Source organism: Cibotium barometz, chromosome 4, assembly GCF_041138505.1.
Source record: "Cibotium barometz isolate CiBa-2024 chromosome 4, ASM4113850v1, whole genome shotgun sequence".
Classification (NCBI taxonomy): Eukaryota; Viridiplantae; Streptophyta; class Polypodiopsida; order Cyatheales; family Cibotiaceae; genus Cibotium; species Cibotium barometz.
This window is the reverse complement of record NC_141049.1, coordinates 38,017,411-38,036,191: the sequence shown is the minus strand read 5'-3', so window position 1 is coordinate 38,036,191 and position 18,781 is coordinate 38,017,411. Positions and strand designations below refer to the sequence as shown.

At 42.3% G+C, this 18,781-nt stretch overlaps 1 protein-coding gene across 3 annotated transcripts in view; it reads left to right on the top strand.

Annotated features, from left to right (window-relative positions):
- LOC147639227 (uncharacterized) overlaps nucleotides 1–7,296 on the top strand; it is a 61,324-nt gene extending 54,028 nt beyond the window's left edge. For 2 of the 3 annotated variants that reach the window (XM_086788576.1, XM_086788583.1), the window contains exons 6-9: nucleotides 427–537; nucleotides 666–737; nucleotides 6,138–6,200; nucleotides 6,871–7,296. In XM_086788576.1, the coding sequence (XP_086644702.1) occupies nucleotides 427–537; nucleotides 666–737; nucleotides 6,138–6,200; nucleotides 6,871–6,966 (342 nt within the window). In that variant the 3' untranslated portion in view covers nucleotides 6,967–7,296. The remainder of the gene's footprint in view (nucleotides 1–426; nucleotides 538–665; nucleotides 738–6,137; nucleotides 6,201–6,870) is intronic. The other variant, XM_086788589.1, reaches the window with a different exon arrangement.
- Nucleotides 7,297–18,781: the final 11,485 nt, after the last annotated feature.

Genomic DNA, 18,781 nt, shown 5'->3' with positions numbered 1-18,781 from the left:
GAGTGCTGAGCACGCGATGGGGGGTGCAGGAAGCGTGGGGGTGGGGGGGGGGTGGAGTGGCTTCAGAGGGACGCACAGATCTGGCCCCATGCTACATGGAGAAGACATATCTATAAATGTTTGGTCAGACTTGAAGGAGTCCTGGCTGAATCAGGAAATCCTGACCAATGAGGGCCAAGTGTAGGAATTATGGGGCATACTTCTTGAAGAAAAGAAAATTCATTTCTGTAACTTGTTTGTAGGCAAGGCAGACTGCGCATCCAAGAAACAATTCAAAGCACTAAAGAAAAGGTTTTAGGGTCTGTAGCCCATGCTCTCTAAAAATTAAATGTGTTTTGAGTTTATGTATCAAAGTATGCTACTATGCCGTTTTTTTGCTCATGTGCTACAATAAAACTATCTTGATAAAATTGTGTATCTTGTAAGGTCAAAGCAATTGTGATAGATGATACATCAAGGGAAGCATTAAGGTTGTGTGAAAGGGACAAGGCTGAAAAGAAGAAAAAAGAGGAGGAGATTAAACAACAGCAATTACAAGTAGCATCATCAATTATTAAATTGCTTTGTTTTTTGGAACACAAAATCCCTCACCATTCTTCCAAGGAACTTGTCTTTTGAACCATATAGCTAGGCATAAACTTGACAAGCCTTTGTCTTTCAAACAGGCAGTGGAAGCTGAAAAAAGAGAACAAGAAGAAAGAGACCAAGCTAAAAGGGAGGCGATTTTAGCAGAAGAGGTTTCTCTCCCTCTCCCTCTCCTTCTCTCACGCATTAATTGTGTTGAAGCAAATGAATATGTGTCTGCTGGTACACATAAACATACAGGTAAATAAAATAATACAACTGTAAAGACATGCACATATTTACACATGCAAATTGTTAACTAGTTCTAAGAAAGTCATACTTTTACACATGTGTAAAAGTATGATTCTTTGTTTTTGAAGTGTTGATACTCCCAATCAACGAATTTTCCTGCAAGGGAGATACACTACTTGTAGGGACTTCAATGCACACACAAAAGATACAGGTAGAAATGCATTGATTCTTCTTGTGACTCCATGAAATGGACACGCACATACTTGGCTGTTGAGTTTCCACAGTTACAACACATGAGATTCATCTAATAGAAACACGGTTTGCTCAGATCCTGAGACTCAATTTGTTACCCACAGTGGGAGCAAGGACTGTCCTCTATCTTGATTCTTTAGGCAACTTTCGGCAACTTTTGGTCTAGAACCCCTAGGACTCCACGGCAGCAGCCGCTCTGTCATCCCTGACTGAGGCTGCCGTCCGTTGCCTCTCCTTTTCAGAAGAGGGTCTCCAAGACTGTCGCTTCTTTGGAAGCCTCCACCTTGGTATGCAAGATTGTGGGTAGCTGCCCAGTGGTGTGGATAGTTTAGGGATTTGTTACAGGCCTGCAGCTTCGGACAGAGTCATGTAGCTGAGCCCCATCTCACTGCGTATGGCCCAGGCCTTCTTTGCGAGGTGGCAGCATGGCTTCGACCCGTTGTGCGACCCTTTGGCTTGCGTCTCAAGCTTTCCCTGTGACAGGGTCATAAGAAGGAATACCTTCCTCTCCTCCTAATGATAGGTGTTACTCGTTGAATAACAGAGTCGTGGCTACGGACACATACCAAAGCACATTTGGCTCCTTTTCTAATGGCTCTTCGGGCTTGGATATGGGAAATGAGTGAAATGCTAGGAATGCTCCTATCCTTGCGAATCAGGACAAGCTTAGGAACACCAACAATTGAAAGTGTCGTGCCTCCAATAAGGAATAGGTGCATACTCCCTAAACCATTGAATGCCGAGAATCATATCACACCCCAAAAGAGGTGAGACAATGAAGTCCCGTTGAAATGTGGCCTTTTGAACCTTGCATTCAAATTGCTGAGTCTTGTGGAAAATATGAGCGTGGAGAGGTGTGAACCCATCTACGTCCAAATGATGGGATAGAAGTGTACAACTAATCTTTTTAGCCAATTGAGGAGAAATGGCATTCTCAGAGTTGCCCATATCAAAGAGGACAATTAACTGTTGTCCATTCGCTGTTCCATAAGCATGGATTAGGACTTCTTTTTTCCCCTCAATCTCTCCCTCCTGTGCATCATCAAATACACTATTGGTATTGAGTTTAAAGCGGGTAAGAGTTGTACGACATTAGTGGCCGATGGTGTAGGTGTGAATGAAGCTTTAGCAGTTGCTACTGTGGAGGCATATGTTTTGGTGGCTTGTCTAGCTTGCCACTTGGTACAATCTTTCTTACCATGCCCCATGCTGTGGCAGAAGAAACATCGGTTCTCCGCCTTGTACTGCATTGCTCATCTGCTTGGAAATACCCACCAGTGATACCCTCCTTGGCCTTCTCCTCAGTCTTCTTAGGCTTGTATTCCTTATTTTTCTTGTCTCTTGAGGTGCTATGGGAATCTTTCTTTGTATCCTTGTTATTATGAGCTCCATTCCCCGACTAGGATGATGACTGCTAGGTGGTGGATGACTGTTGTTGGGGTTTGTAGCCAGGTTGGATCTACTTGGGCTTACCTTTGTTTAGCATCATCTCGTGATTCTGAGCCAGAGTAAGAGCCTTGTCATATGACCGTGGCTCAAAGTAACGTACGGTGAACCTAATGTTTGTATCCAACCCCCTAATGAACTGTTTCAACTTGTCCTCCTCGGATATCCCCAACTACTGTGCTGACATGATAACTCTGTGAGAGAATGTCGGTACTAGAGACCCATTTTGGGAGAATTTGTAAAACTTATTCTCAAGGTTGGTCATGTATTGGGGAGGAAGGAATCTTTTTTTGCGGTCGGACACAAAGGTGTACCATACTAAGGAGCCCCTGTGGTGGTCGGCGGGTCTACATGTAGCTTGGACCAATGTTGCCACCAGGTAACTCTTCCACTTGAGAGGTGAGGTGCTTCTAGGTGGACTGTGTCTTGAGGATTTGAAAGCTTAGCCAAAGGAAAATACACCACAAATTGATGAATAAACTAAATAATTGCGGCATGATCTCTTTACCATCATATTTACTAAAATTTGGTTGAGCTCGAATAACGGTGGTGGTTGGGGCGGTGGAGGAACTCGGGCCTTGTTGTGCCATTGAGGGAGAATTGACAACATATTTGCCCACACGGTTGCTACCAATTGCTATTTGCCTAGCGCCTCGTTCAAGCCTTTGGGCTACTTGGTTTGTCATTGTTGGTCTTCATCAACTCTGCATTTGGCGTCCTCGGCCCTTCATTCATCATCACGTCGGGCTTCTTCGGCCCTTCGTTCTTTAGCCTATTGGCTTCTTCATTTTGTCTTTATTGCTCCATGATGAGGAACAATCTCAAAGTTCTTTAGGCTTTTCATCTTCTTTGATTGCTTCCTTGGCTTTTTCAGCTTCCTCTGAGACTTTTTTTGCTTTTTCTAGTTTTTCTTCTTGAGCCTCAATTTAGAACTTGAGCAATCCAAGTTGCTTGGACAAAGTTGTCATTGAAGTGCGAAGCGTTTCTTTGCTGGTATCTTCTTTGTTGATTTGTCCTTCCATGTCTTCTTTGAAGCTTTTTGAAGGAGCCTCTCCTAACATTGTGGAGGTCTGGGTAGTTTTTCTTGACCGCAGTTTTACCATCCATGGGATGCTCTCACTTTGGCAACCTGCAACTCTGATACCAATGTAGCATGCAATAGGTTGATTGTTGTGACACGCAACAAAGCCTTCTTTAAACCTGTGAGTTTATGCAATCCCCTTTACTTAAGAGAGAATAGTTGAAAGAGAAGATAAGAGTTGACACCAAATTGGGTCGCAATTATCCACTAACACCCCCCTCCCTCTCTTCAAGCAAGAGTATTTGCTTGTATTACTTTGGAGAACTTGTACAATGATGTGAATGATGACTACGGACTACATACATATGCTGACTGAAGATGAGAGGATCTTCTATGTTGCCTACGGGATGAAGCACGGGGTGCTTGAAGGCTGATTTGTAAACCTGAAGGCTTTAAGGCACACATGCTCACTAACTGCTTGATGAACTTCTGTGAAATGAGATGATTTATGCAAGGGAGTGTGGGGTGACTTATATATGAGATATATGTTGCCGTCGGCTGAAATCTACTGCTGTCGGCCTGTTTTAAAAGCCCGTGACCTGATAAAATAGGCAGTAAATGCTGTAATTACTGGCACCTTTTCCCATGTGTGAGTTGGCTGCCCTCAATGCTGGCCGATTGATGCTATGTGCTGCCACAGGGGTATTAGGGCCTGCCTATGATGCTTGGCACCATATACAAGCATCGCATGCTTCATGGCTGGCCCATGCTGCTAATATGCTTTGTGTATCCATCTAAAGAACTGACTTAACATGCCCTATCCTCAGGTGACTTATATGCTTGTTCTCCAAGTGGGTTAAGGGACTGACCCTAACACCTTAGGCTGAGAGACTGACCTACGTAGCGCATGCTTGACATGTCCCAAACTGGGGCTCACAATGGGGCCATGGCATACAACAAATGTTCCTAAATGGGTTCTAATGATGTAAAATGTTATACTGAATGCTGAGCCAGTGTGTCACATAGCACCTCAGTGTAGGGTGCATGTGACATGCCCAGACTTTGTCAATCAGAGTCTCCTAGAAAGCCATCACTCCCCATACAACATCCGATGGAAACTGAGTAAAGACGTGATCCAAAGTAGTAGTAGTTTCTCCTGAAGCCTGCCTAGCTTGTGGCTCTCTGTCCTTATCTGTGTGCCAAAAGACTGATCTCAACCTGAAAAACTACCCCATAGATCTTGGCCATCGTATGGCCTATCATGATGGTTCTGTAGTTGCTGAGATCGGTGGGGTCTCCTGCTTTACGGATGGGGATGATGGGGTGGTCAAAGAAGGGGGAAAGCCTTCACATAAGGCCCTATTGGAGAGAGAGAGAGAGAGAGAGAGAGAGAGAGTTTGCTTATCTTGCCCTAGGGAAGGTGGTCGAATTTGATCTTCCTCTCCTTTATGCCTGTAGGCAGCCCACATGGCCAATCATCCACCCAGCTGGCATATTTTCTTACCCTCTCAAGCTCAAAAACGGTGCCTACTTTAATAAATCAGTCTTGGATGCATTAAAAGCTTTGATACATTAATGTTATTACACATTTAGAGACCATCAAAATAATAAGATAAGGGCTTGTTCACATGCCCACCACCTGCAAATCCCATTCACACTTACTGGCAAGGATTGTTAAGTTCTCCCTGTCCTTTGGGTTATCTTGTGTCCCCAAGACCTGTAGGCATTCACATGTGCAACACAACATGCAAATTGACAAGTCAAGAAAATCCTGCATCTTCTAAGGCTTTGAACCAGTTTTCCCATGCAGGAAAAATAAGGAAAAAGTTGCAGCTGGTGACACTTCACCCTTGCCTGAGAGTCCTTGCTTTGTACGTGCCTGATGTGTACACACCTTTCACTTGATAATGTTCAGACTCAGCAAATCAGGGGGATGTCAGAGATCTGGACCTAGAAAGCAGACGTGCAGCTGCCATCGGGAACAGGCTGCCCAAGGTCAAAGCAATCGGAGCATTTTTATGCTTGTTTGCAGGTTGGTTGAGGTCTGGGGTGTTTAGCAACTTGGGTGGGCCAAACGGGCAACATATATGTCAAACAGGGTTTAGAAAGTGAGGTGGGCAGTGCAGCGAGTGTGGTCAGCTTGACACATGCAGGCGCCCCATTTCCATGTCAGGCTGGTGGCGAGCAGGGCAGCCAACAAGCTTTGCAATAGGGGCTTCTCAATTCCTTTCCTCATCATCATGCACCTGTGCCTCTTCTCTTGCTGTTTAGCCCCTTGAGTGGCTTGTAGCAGAGGCAGGCGGTGTTTGCCTGTCGACAGAGTTTCTCACTTGACTTGGTTCTCTTAGCTGATTTGTGGATATTCATTTGTATTTTAGTTCTCATCCTTCGGAGGCTTGTATATTGAATTTGTGCTCTGAGAGGAGTAGGTAATCAGTGACACTGCTACTGTTGTATTTGATGCAAGTCGTCTCTATGCCTATTGAGTAGAGAATCTTTTCCATTCCCACTATTAATGAAGATGGGATCTTGTTAGGGTTTCCCTCAATGAAGTAATTGTTAACATGCAAATTCATTAACATTTAATACATGTACCGTGCAGAGAAGGATTGAAGAGGAGGAGCTAGCTCAAGAACGTGCAGAAGCTGAGGAATTGAGAAGATTGGTAACCATCAATCAATCATGTTCTGACACGCATTAACTCTAGTAACAAATAATCATGATGTTTTCGAAAATACTTGTCTTGAAGCACTGGTGATATAGTAATGGGAAACACCCAAGACAGGTCTCCACGCTGAAACACCCATTTCAAGGGGTGCTTGTTTTTGAAATGTGTTTCAGCCATTTTCCTATTCTCATTTCCAGGACAGTGCATCTTCCCTCCATTGATTTAGCATTCCCTAACAACACTTAGCCTATACTATGCATGATGGACTTGATATTTGAAGCTTTGTGGAGTCAAGATCATTCTTTGGTTTTTGTTAAGTTTGGGAAATGACCTGAACTTTATTGGTAAATATTTTCTGACCACACCTCGTGTTTCTGCTGCACCCTAGATTCTAAGTTCAGTTTAGGTCATGTAGCTTGTTTACATTCTTCTATTTTTTCTTTCTTCTCGAACTTACTTTCCTCTTTGTGCCTTTTTAGTCATTTTACCTCTACAGGTATGAAAAGTGAGGTTTGTTTGTTTCAAATGAGTATGCAGATGAGCCCATAAGATATAAGAACGATTCAACATCAAAGTAATGAGAAGTGTTCTAGAAGCTACTATGGTGCAACTCGAGGCATTTATTACAAGATGATAATGCCAGATTTAATGACTTGTTTTCTTTCAGGAGGAAGAAAGGATTGCTCAAGAAAAAGCTGAAGCAGAAAGACTAAAAAAAGAGCGTAGAGCAAAAAGAAAACAAAAGAAAAAGGAGAAGAAGTAGATCATGCCGGGAATATTACGTCAAAGTCATGAGTTTATGAGATTGTATTTTGCATGCCATAATTCAGAGTTTGAGAAAACATAGGTTCAGCTTATGCCTAGAGCTTGTTCTATCTTCAAAGAAAGCCTTCTCCAATTAATGAAAGAAAGCAAAATATCTCCTCAAAAAATCCAAGATGTAGATAAAATTACATTCAAATGTGAAGAAAATGCTTGTCACCTAGGAGGAGCACCTCACCTGCACCTATCCACCAACAAAAAACTTTAGTTTTTACAAAAACCTCTGTTGGGTATGCAGGCTACTACCCAGTTGTTGATATGGCCATCTTAATGCTCAATGAATCTAGCATTTCAAAAAATTGTCAATGTATTGTATTAATGTTTACAATCCATGTCATTAATCCATAATCCAACCTCAGGCAAGTGATCATTCCACCTAGTAATTTGTTTCTAGTGGCAACCATGGTAAGCCAATTAGTTTCCAAAAGGAAATTCATGGTGCATGACCCTTGAATACCACGAGTGGGTTATTATACCCATGGTATTACAAGACATATAAAACTCAATCAAGGTGTATGTCCCTTGCATACAACGAGTGGGTTATACCCATCATGTCCCTTGCATACAATGACTGGGTTATTATACCCATGGTGTTACAAGACATATAAAGAACTCAATCAGCAAGAATTCTTAAGAAGTAAAAAAAAAAGGTGATATTAAATAATGGTTTCCTTTGGTTAGCTTCAATGCCTTAACCATAATCTTGCATTGATGGAGAATGCCCTTGCTTGGTTTTGCAAAGGAGACTCGAGTTAATGAAAATTTTATAAGCAATTTCCAAAGATCATTTGAAAGCTCAAAGTGAAGGAAACTAATCCTTGGAAAAGGTTACCAAAAGAGTCAGCTTGACTCTGATTAGCGCATGATTAGATGCTCAATTATGGCTATGTTACAACCCATAATACCATTATGACCATACAGCACCACGATTAGCTCAAAGAACCATGCAGGTTTGCAGTCGCCTCTATCAGCGCATACATTTGTCAAGAGGGAAGTGATGGGTGTTTCAAGTTTGGCCAACAAATATAGATATATCTTTGACCGCCATTGTTGGACTAACCACAATGCTTCTTAGAATCTTTGAGCAGTGGTGGACTTACCATTTGGTGGACAATGCTTCCCACATGCATTTGAATAATATAACCGTTGAGGGATAATATAAGTGGCTTTCACATTAATGGAACTTGATGGGATATATGTAAGTGGCTAACCAAGCTCATCAAGAATTAACACAAATTTGAGATAGAGCCCATATGTATGTACTATGTGGTGTGCACAAATATAGTAATCCAAGTTTGATAAAGCTATACATATTATCTAGTGACAAGATAATGGTGACATATGTGCAAGAGCTCTCTTCCAGCATAATAGAAAGTTACTCCATGGTAATTATTGAACCATTACATCCTTGAAAGGAACCATGTTTAATTGGTTTGGGTTTGGCTCTAGAAACCACTAATAAATATGGAATATCCCCATTAAATGGGCATATCACAAAACTTGATAATTTTATGCTGGTTTGAAATTAATTGGGCAAGATGTTACTATATGATTTGTGGATATAACTGTGTCCTAGTACCATTTTCAACATGTCATGATGAATAATGATAGTATAGTTAATTGTTATGCATAGTATACAAGAGTGGGATTTATCACTCTTTTGTAGGGAAGTGAGGTTATGGACCATAAATGCCTAAGGGCCTATAGGGTCAGGATCAGTTTTCCCTTAATTTGGGTAAAGATCGACAAAAAAATCCTCTTACAGTATACTTGACCCCATCAATGGTTTCATACATTTTGTATGAGAGTAGAGGCCATTAGGCTTGAGGTAACTATGTTTACTTCCATTGAAGTGTACACCTCTTGGCAAGATAGAAATGTGTGTGTGTGTGTGTGTGTGTGAGATATATATATATATATATATATATATATATATATATATATATATATATAGAGAGAGAGAGAGAGAGAGAGAGAGAGAGAGAGAGCCCATGTGAACGATACATCGTTTTACAGTTAGACCATAATGACCATATCTTGCATGGACAATAATGGGCCTTATATAATCTTTGTAATACACATGCACCTGGTCTCTTTCTTGTCCTTAATCCTAGCAATTAGAGGGGACTGCTAGGTCGTTCATCAATAGATTTAAAGCATGAAGAAAATAACATATATTTCCCACGTACATCAATTTTTCTCATTTAAAGCATGACTTCCACGTACATCAATTTTCCCATTTAAAAGGCATAAAGATATTTTTACGTTGGATAGCCTAACACCCTTGCACAAAAGCGTGCAAGAGTGTTAGGCCACATAGCACGCTAATAAAAAAAAAGATAAAGTTGAAACATGCCGAGTAACGAGACGTAGCACGCTGAAAAAAGCGTAACAAAGCTGGTTTGTAGCGTGGTATAAAGAGGTAAAAAATGCCTCACCGGAGGTACTAGTAAAGAAGCAACACTGTTTCTTCAGTTGGTTGGGAGGAACTCGAAATAGGCCATGTTGGGAATGATGGTGCAGGAGACGCGCTTGCAGAGGGAGGGAGGGAGGGGGGGGAGGGGGGGGGGACGAGGGTGTCTTGCGGTCATGCGGTTTAGTGTGCTGAGTGCTTGGTCTTGGGTATGTTAGTGTTGGGGGCTGATTTGTCGGTGATGACCCACTATGTTAGTTTGTTGGGGCAATAGTTGTTGTTGAAGCTAGGGGCGACGGTGTTGTTGGTGTTTCCCCGGTGTTGCTTGGCCAGCCTCCTCTGGGCTAGCCTTATCCTTTGTGCCAGAATGGTTTTGTTATGGTGGAGGCCGGTTGGTGTTGTTGGTCTTCGAAGCTAGGGTGGGCCAGGGGAAACTGAGGCCAATGTTGTGTTGTGGAGGGTGGTGGCTTGCTAGCCTCCTCTGGGCTCTGGCCTTATCCTTCGTGCCAGTGGTTTTGTTATGGTGGAGGCCGGTTAGTGTTGTTGGGAATGATGGTGTAGGAGACATTGGCAAACTTATAGAGGAGGAGGAGGAGCAGGAGGAGGAGGAGGTTAATGCCAAAATAGCACTCGGACGAGGCGTACGTAGTGCACACAAAGGGCAAACCCCTTGCTATAGAAGCCTAAAGTCAGGATGTACTCTTGTCACGATGACGTCAATGTACTCCTTTCTAGCTAGAAGCCCCTGCATCCACACAAGCCTTGTTGAGACAATTGGGCTAGAGGTGGCCGGCTACGTTGCTACGAAGACACATGGGCTAGAGGTGGCCTTCATCGAGGACGACGAGACGACAGCCTCTACAATACCATTTAGATTCAAGGCCAAGTCTAGGTCTCCAACATGGCCATTGTGGGTGGCATTGGCAACTTTTGAGGAGCCACGAGGTTACTTCCTTGTCTCCCTCATCTAGATTGCTGATCCTTTCCGAGTCTTCTCTCATGAGCTCCACTCCCTCTATGGCCATGCTTGAGAATTCCCTACTACATCATGCACAAGATGTTTTGGTGCATAAACGCAAGCAGGGACTCTTTGTCTCTCTCTCTCTCTCTCTCTCTCTCTCACACACACACACACACACACACACACACACACACACACACACACACACACACGCGTACACATCATCAGCATCCTCAAAACCAGGTGCACTCCATGCTGCTCTGAATCTTGCAAAACAAGATTTAAAAAATAATAATCTTTTACCGTGTTTTTGTGAGTGCTTGGGTAGTGTACTTCGTGTAGTGTAGAGCATATTTGAAATGCTTGAACGAACATGAATTTAAGCATACTTGGAAGCAATGCTAGACCGACATCCGCAATTGATGAGCTTGAAGCCTGTTCTTATGTTCGATGGGGATTCAAAAGTATCTCGCAAATTCAAAAATTACGAATTCATTACCACATTTGAAAATGAGTTTTGTATCATGAATCAATACGTAGGACTAATGGCCACATTCAACATTGAAGGTGTTTTGGTCCACTTTTAATATCGAAAGTGCTATTTGGAAAACGAGGGAAGGGCACGTTCTCCTATGTTTATTAAATTTCAGGGAGGACTATGTCAACTCCCCACCATACTTTATGTATGATTTTCTTTTAATTTCACTCACACAAACGAGCACGAAAATCCTATGACTTGATGAATGACGTGTAACTCAAATTCAAATGTGGTAATGAATTTGGAATTATCTACCTTGTGATGTACTTTGAGATCTCTGTCGATGTCCATTGACTCCTCACGTCGAATATAATCATAGGCTTGATATTCATGCTTATTCGAGCTTTATAAGTTGTTAATATAAACTTGAGAAAGACACACATACAAAGATCCAATTATTGTTGCTAAGTATAGGAAAACCTAATAATTTGGTTGCTCTAACTTGAGAAGCACCTATTTTCCATGTGCATCAATTTTTCCATTCAAAACATGAAGAAATGAATAATTTTTTTCCACATACATCAAAATTTTCCTTTAAAGAATGAAAAGAAATATCTAAAATTCATAAATAACTTGACTCCTCGCTTAGGCTGTTGTTATAGTGTGGTCCTAATCTCGACAAGAAAGTGTAGGTTGGTCATCTCCTTATTGTAAATAATTTCATTTGTTTTGATTGAAAAATGTTAATTGTACAATCAATGTGCTAAATTGGCATCTAATTAGGCATGTTAATTTAAAAAAAAACTAACATTAGGTTATCTCCTTCTTGTAGATAATTTCAGTTGTTTTGATTGAAAAATGCGAATTATACAATTAGTGTGCTTAATTGGCATCTAATTTGGCATGGTAATTTTAAGAAAAGCTAATGATTTGGGTGCTCTGATTTTGTGCCAATGTTGATTACTTACATGCGAATAATGGATTTGTTGATGATTCAAGCACTTTAATTAAGAATTTTTTGCATGATTAATTGATTGCAAAGGCCACAATTGTTGCATGGTGAGGCAAGCAATAATGATTATGGATGTAGATGCAAAAGTATTAGTAACGCAAAAAAAAAATCTTTGTCAAGGAGGTCATTAGTGGCTATGACCATTCAGTGTTCAAGGTGGCATAATCACATGGCCAAATAACTCCTCATATCAAGTGAAAGGAGTTGGTATGGTTGTTTGCACTATTGCAAATGGTGGAAAAATCACTCTCTTAAAAGACTTGTTTATGTGGCCAGGTATTAAAAAGAACTTGATGTCAGCCTCTACTAAGATATATTGGCAGATATCTTAGTTGCATTCAGTGTTCAAGGTGGCATAATCACATGGCCAAATAACTCCTCATATCAAGTGAAAGGAGTTGGTATGGTTGTTTTCACTATTGCAAATGGTGGAAAAATCACTCTCTTAAAAGACTTGTTTATGTGGCCAGGTATTAAAAAGAACTTGATGTCAGCCTCTACTATTGCTAGGGCTAGCCTAATGGTCAAATTTATTGATGACAAGTATACAGTGCATGACCGAAATGCTAGAGACATCACTATGGTATCCAATACTCCAAGTTGTACATGTATGTGTTAACCCATTTTTGGGTTAGCAAGGTTTGCCACACCGAATTATATGCTAGACATTACATCAAATTTCAAGGATGGACATGCCAAACTCATGTACAAACAAGCCATGAAGCAATGGTGTCCAAATCTCAAACTTTGGACGGATGCCCGTAAAGGTCCGAGGGATAATTAATGGTGTTTCATGCTCCAAGAGCATGTGATAGTGATCTAGGATATGCTCCCTAGTGCTGTAATGCATCAATGTAATATGAGATGAATTAATGTAGAAGTCGTGGGCACCTACTCGACTGCAATTTAAGTGTGTGTGAATACCTCTGGCCATGTATATAAGGTAATTTTTCTCATAATGCAGGGACACTCTCCCATTGTGGAATTTAGCTTTCCTTCTTGCTAAACCCTCTCTAATCTTCTCTCTAATATATGCTAGTGAGTGTGGGACTGATTTGAGGTCAGAGGAGAGAGTAGTGCTCGTAGTGCAATACGACGGTGTGAATGCTCATGGGATAAGGCGAATGGTAAGTTACCCATACTAGTGTTGAGCTTGGAGACCTCAAGGGTTACAAACTCGGCCATTGGAAAGATCCTCACCACGACAGGTTGAGGTTAGTAGAGTTGTGTGGTTCTCTCGAAGCTATCTCTTAGCCTTAACATTCTTAGAGCCCTTTTCTCTAATCGATGGTCTATCCATTGCTTTCACTCTTGAACGAGAGTGAAAATTGATGGAGATTTGTGTGAAAATGGTGTGATTTTTGCTTTCTTTTTGTTCTCTTTTATGTGTTAACATTGTTGGAATTAGGGTTGCAGGAATGCACACACAACTTCAAGAAGATGAGGAAGCTTGAGCACAACACAGTAGTGTATTATGAGTGCCAAAATGAAAGATGACAAGCCCTAGAAGATAATGGGCGTATATACAATGCACGGGGGAAAAAACCTCCTAGTGAGGGAAAAAGTGCCCCGGCGGTCCTAAGTGTGTTCACACACATCACTACTATAATATGGTAACAAATCCCCCCTGGAGTGATGCGGTGAACAAGAGCTAGCACTCATGTATAGGGAAGTGTCTAGCTATGTGGACGAATCCACAAAAGGGAGTAAGCCCAAAGCTTTGCGAAAAGCTTCGAACTTCTCACGAGGCAGAGCCTTTGTGAAAAGGTCTGCAAGGTTATCCTGTGTTGGCACATAAGCCAAACTGATCTCTCCTGCAGAGAGTCTCTCCCTGACATAATGGTAGTGCACCTCAATGTGCTTCGTACGAGCATGGAACACTGGGTTCCGCGCAACTGCCAATGCGCTCTGACTGTCAGTGAAGATGGTGGTGGCAGATGGCTGCCCAACACCCAAATCAGCCATAAGGCGTCTGAGCCACACACACTCAACCGTAGCTGTGAAAGCTGCCCTGTACTCAGCTTCACAACTAGAAGTGGCCACAGTAGGCTACTTCTTGCTCAACCATGATATGCATGAGCTTCCAAGCATGAAGCAAAAACCACTCGTGGACACGCGTGTGTCATAACAACCAGCCCAGTCAGAATCTGAAAAAACATGTAAATCTGGCGGCAATGATCCCCCCTTGGGATAAAACAACCCAAGATGCCGAGTACCACTCAAATAGCGAAAGATACGCTTCACTGCCTGCCAATGCTTAATGCCTGGGCTATGCATAAATCTGCTCACCTGTGAGACTGCAAACTGAATGTCTGGCCTCGTAATGCATACATAAATGAGGCAACCAACAGCTGTCTGATAGAGTGTGACATCAAAGTGATCTCCAGCATCATGAAGACTCAACTTCAAACCTGTCTCCATTGGAGTAGCAATAGGCTTGCAGTCTTCAAGGCCAAATCTCCGCAACAATGTTTCAATATACTTTGTCTGACACAAAGCAATACCTCCATCACACTGCTTAAATTGTATCCCCAAATAATGATGCAAATGCCCCAAATCTGACATCTCAAAAGAGGCATTCAAATCAGCCTTAAAATCAGCAATATGACTCTCATTTGGTCCTGTGAGCAGCATGTCATCGACATAGAGAGCAATGATTAGATGTACACCATCCACACGTTTAACATACAAAGTGCTTTCTGTTGGACTATTCTGAAACCCATGTGCAGTCAAATATGCATGTATTTTTTCATACCAAGCTCGTGGAGCTTGCTTTAAACCATATAAAGCCTTTTTTAACCTGCACACTTTGTTTTCCTGCCCTCTTTGAACAAAACCACGAGGCTGCGATACATACACCTCCTCATGCAAATCTCCATTTAAGAACGCAGTCTTTATGTCCAGCTGATGTACATTCCAACCATTATGAGCTGCTAATGCACAGATGCTACGAACAGTGGTCATACGACATGTGGGAGCAAAAGTCTCATCAAAATCAATGCCCTTCTCTTGAGCATAACCTTTTGCAACAAGCCTAGCCTTATGGCGATCCACTGTGCCATCAGGCTTACGCTTCAATTTGTATACCCACTTAGTGCCAATGGCCTTCTTGCCAGGGGGCAAGTCACATAAAGACCATGTACCATTCTTCATAATAGCATCGTATTCTGCTTGCATAGCAGCCATCCAATTTTCTGAACTTTGTGCCTCATCAAATGAAACAGGATCACTTTCATCGCACATACTAGAAACAGCCAATGCATAACAATCTGACGCGTAAGAGGCACCATGAGAGCCAGAACGAGTGCGACTAGACAAAGGGGCATCCAACTTGCTGTCACGCAAAGTCTGCACCAGCCATCTAGGCATATTCCTAGAGCCCTCAATCTCTTGTCTCTCATCCTCAAGTGCATCATGCACATCTGCATCAGATATAGGCTGATCTGTGCCATCATTTAAAACCTGCATAGGCTGAAAAACTGCCTCATGAGGTATTGCACTTGACTGTGCACCACTGAAAAGAGGCAACAATGTATCATAGACATCACGTGAGCTGATATCTGTCTCCTTAGTACATGAAACCAAGGGCTGAACTGCATCTTCCACAAATACAACATCACGGCTAACCAAAATGCGCTTTGTCTGTGGATGATACAAACGATAGCCTTTGCTCTCAGCACTATATCCAACAAAAATACATTTGACAGCTTTGTCATCCAATTTTCTGCGATGTTGCACAGGCACTAATGCATATGCCAGGCAACCAAAAACACGTAAATGGCCAACAGATGGCTTGCGCCCATGCCAAGCCTCATATGGAGTGACAACCTGTAATGCTTTGGTGGGACACCTGTTTAGTACATAAGTGGCACACATGACAGCCTCAAGCCAAAAACCATGTGGTAGACTTTGACTCTTAACCATACATCTTGCCATTTCCATGAGAGACCTGTTTTTTCTCTCAGCCACACCATTTTGCTGTGGTGTATACGGCACTGTACATTGGTGTTTTATCCCACGCTCAGCCAGAAATGCATTAAATTCTGAAGACATATACTCCCCCCCTCGATCTGAACGGAGGGTGCCCATCTTACTTTCTAACACATTTTCAGCCATAACCAAAAACTGTTTGAAGCACAAAAACACTTCGGACTTTGCCTTCAAAGGATATACCCATGCATGCCTGGTAAAATCATCAATGAAAGTCACGAAGTAAAGGTAGTTTCCAAATGATGGAGTTTGCATGGGTCCACAAACATCACTGTGAACAAGCTGCAATCTGCGTTCAGCTCTCACTGATCCATCTTTGGGAAAGGAAGCACGCTGCATTTTACCCAATATGCAGCCCTCACAAACATGCTTGACAGGTGCCTCAAGCTTAGGCAAAGAAGACACCATTTCAGATTTCTGCATGCGCAGCAAACTTGCAAAATTCAGATGACCAAAACGTGCATGCCACAGTTTTGCATTTGAAATAGCCTGCGTATCCATAATAGCACATGCTGAATCCTCTACACATTTGCCATCCATATTGAGCTTATACAGCCCTCGACATAGTGAACCAGATGCTACAATGATGTCACCACAAGAGAGATCATGAACAGTACATCTGTCATCCACAAATTTTACAACCAAACCTGTTTTGGCAAATGCGGAGACTGACAGCAGATTCTTTTTGATCCCTGGCACATACAATGCATCAAAAAGTGTAAAGGTGTTGCCATTTGCAACATTCAGCACAAACTGTCCAACTCCTTTAACGGGATAAGAGGAGTTATTGGCACAAGTGACAGTATTCCCTGTGGGAGCAGACTCAAGGAAAGTGAATAAACTGCGCTGCGAGGTGATATGCTTAGTGGCACCACTGTCAAAGTACCATACATCTGAATCTACTGCAGACATACATGTGTCATGCAAAGATGGGTCATAACTGCACTGCGCATTGAATGCCCATTCTGTATCTAGCACAACATTAGCAGATTCATTGTTAGAAGGGGAGGCATCTGCAACAGCCATACTAGCCTCTTTCTTCTTAGCCTCTTTCGCAGCCAGCTTAGGACACGCTTTGATGACATGATCATTTCCCTTACAGTACTTGCAAAATGTCTTCTGTTTGTCACCCTTCTTCTCATCTTTGTCTTCCTTCTTTGGTTGCGCAGCATTTGCAGATTTCTGCTTACTAGAAGAAAAGCCAGCTTTACCTTTCCCGCTTCTCTGACTAGCAACGAAAGCTTGATCTGCGACACGCATATTATTCCTGTTTTGCCTTGACTGGTCTTCTTGCAGCAAAACAGAAACTAACTCCTCAAATGATAAGGCATTGGGATTGCCTTTCATCATCAAGCGAAGAGTGGAAGCAAAACCCTGATAAGAATCTGGTAGACCATTCAAAACAGTCTGCACAAGTGAACTGTCTGACAGGATTTCATCTGCAGAAACGAGCTGCTCTTTGAAATCCTTGATCTTTGTCAAAAAGCTATCCATAGAATCACCTTCGTTCATATGCTCATTCTCCAACTGTTTTCGGAGGTAAGCAACACGAGCCTCATTTCTTGCCTGATACAATGTGGCAAGTACATCCCAAGCATCCTTAGAAGTCCTGCAGGAGCGAATATGTGGGATAATGGTACGTTTGACAGACAGCGCAACCAAGGCATGAGCCTGCGCATCTCTACCATCCCAACGAATCTGCTCTGCTGAAAGTGGTGGTTCTCGAACAGCTGCTACAGCACTTGTGCCTGCACCATCATCTACAGTACCTGTTTCTGATGTGTTTGCAGCATTCCCAGCCACAATAGGACGTGCATCAATACCCTGCACAATGTTCCATAACCCCTTTGCTACCAATACATGTCGCATCATATATGCCCACAATGGATAGTTGGTGCCATCCAACTTATCCTCAGCAGCCAACATGCGGAATACATCATTGTTGTCAGCCATGGCCAATGACTGTACTACTAGATGTAAATGCTGTCTGTAAGAGGTAAACCTGTATAAAATCGACCTGTGCTATGCAGCACAGCCCAAAACAGACGAATGGGCACCTGTCCTGCAGATTTTAATCTTGACAGAAAATCTGCACAGTAGGACGATTTTGCCTGCGCAGTACTTGGAATGCAAAAACGGAGGGCGAAATGACTTCAGATCAAAATTCTGAAACGACCGAGCCCTACGGGCTTTCCCACGGCATATACTAACCTGCAGACGCTCGTGAAACCTCGTTGCAATCGGAGGAGATGAAGCGGCAGGTGCCGGTGATGCTGCCCGGGAGAAGGAAGCCTGCTCTGATACCAATTGTTGGAATTAGGGTTGCAGGAATGCACACACAACTTCAAGAAGATGAGGAAGCTTGAGCACAACACAGTAGTGTATTATGAGTGCCAAAATGAAAGATGACAAGCCCTAGAAGATAATGGGCGTATATACAATGCACGGGGAAAAAAACCTCCTAGTGAGGGAAAAAGTGCCCCGGCGGTCCTAAGTGTGTTCACACACATCACTACTATAATATGGTAACAAACATAGAGATTAGGTGCTTAATTTTTGCATGTTAACTAGCTTTTTTGTTGCAGTGGATTACATTAGCATGTTAGCATTCGCACTAGGTAGCTTAATTAACAAAAAAATCATCAAAAAAAATAAAACTCTTGATTTTTGCTAGTTTTCACGAATACACAAGTTTTTTTATTATTGAAGTCAAGAGACAAAAATTATAAAAAATTAGAGTTTAGAGTATTGAGATGTCAAGCTCAACACGAGCTAACACTTATGATATGGCTAGGTAACCATTTCCACCACTTACATCAGTGGCATGTCTAGTAGGATGCTGACATGATAAATCTTCGCCTGTGATTGTACAGTTGGACTACACCATCTACTAGTCTGTCTC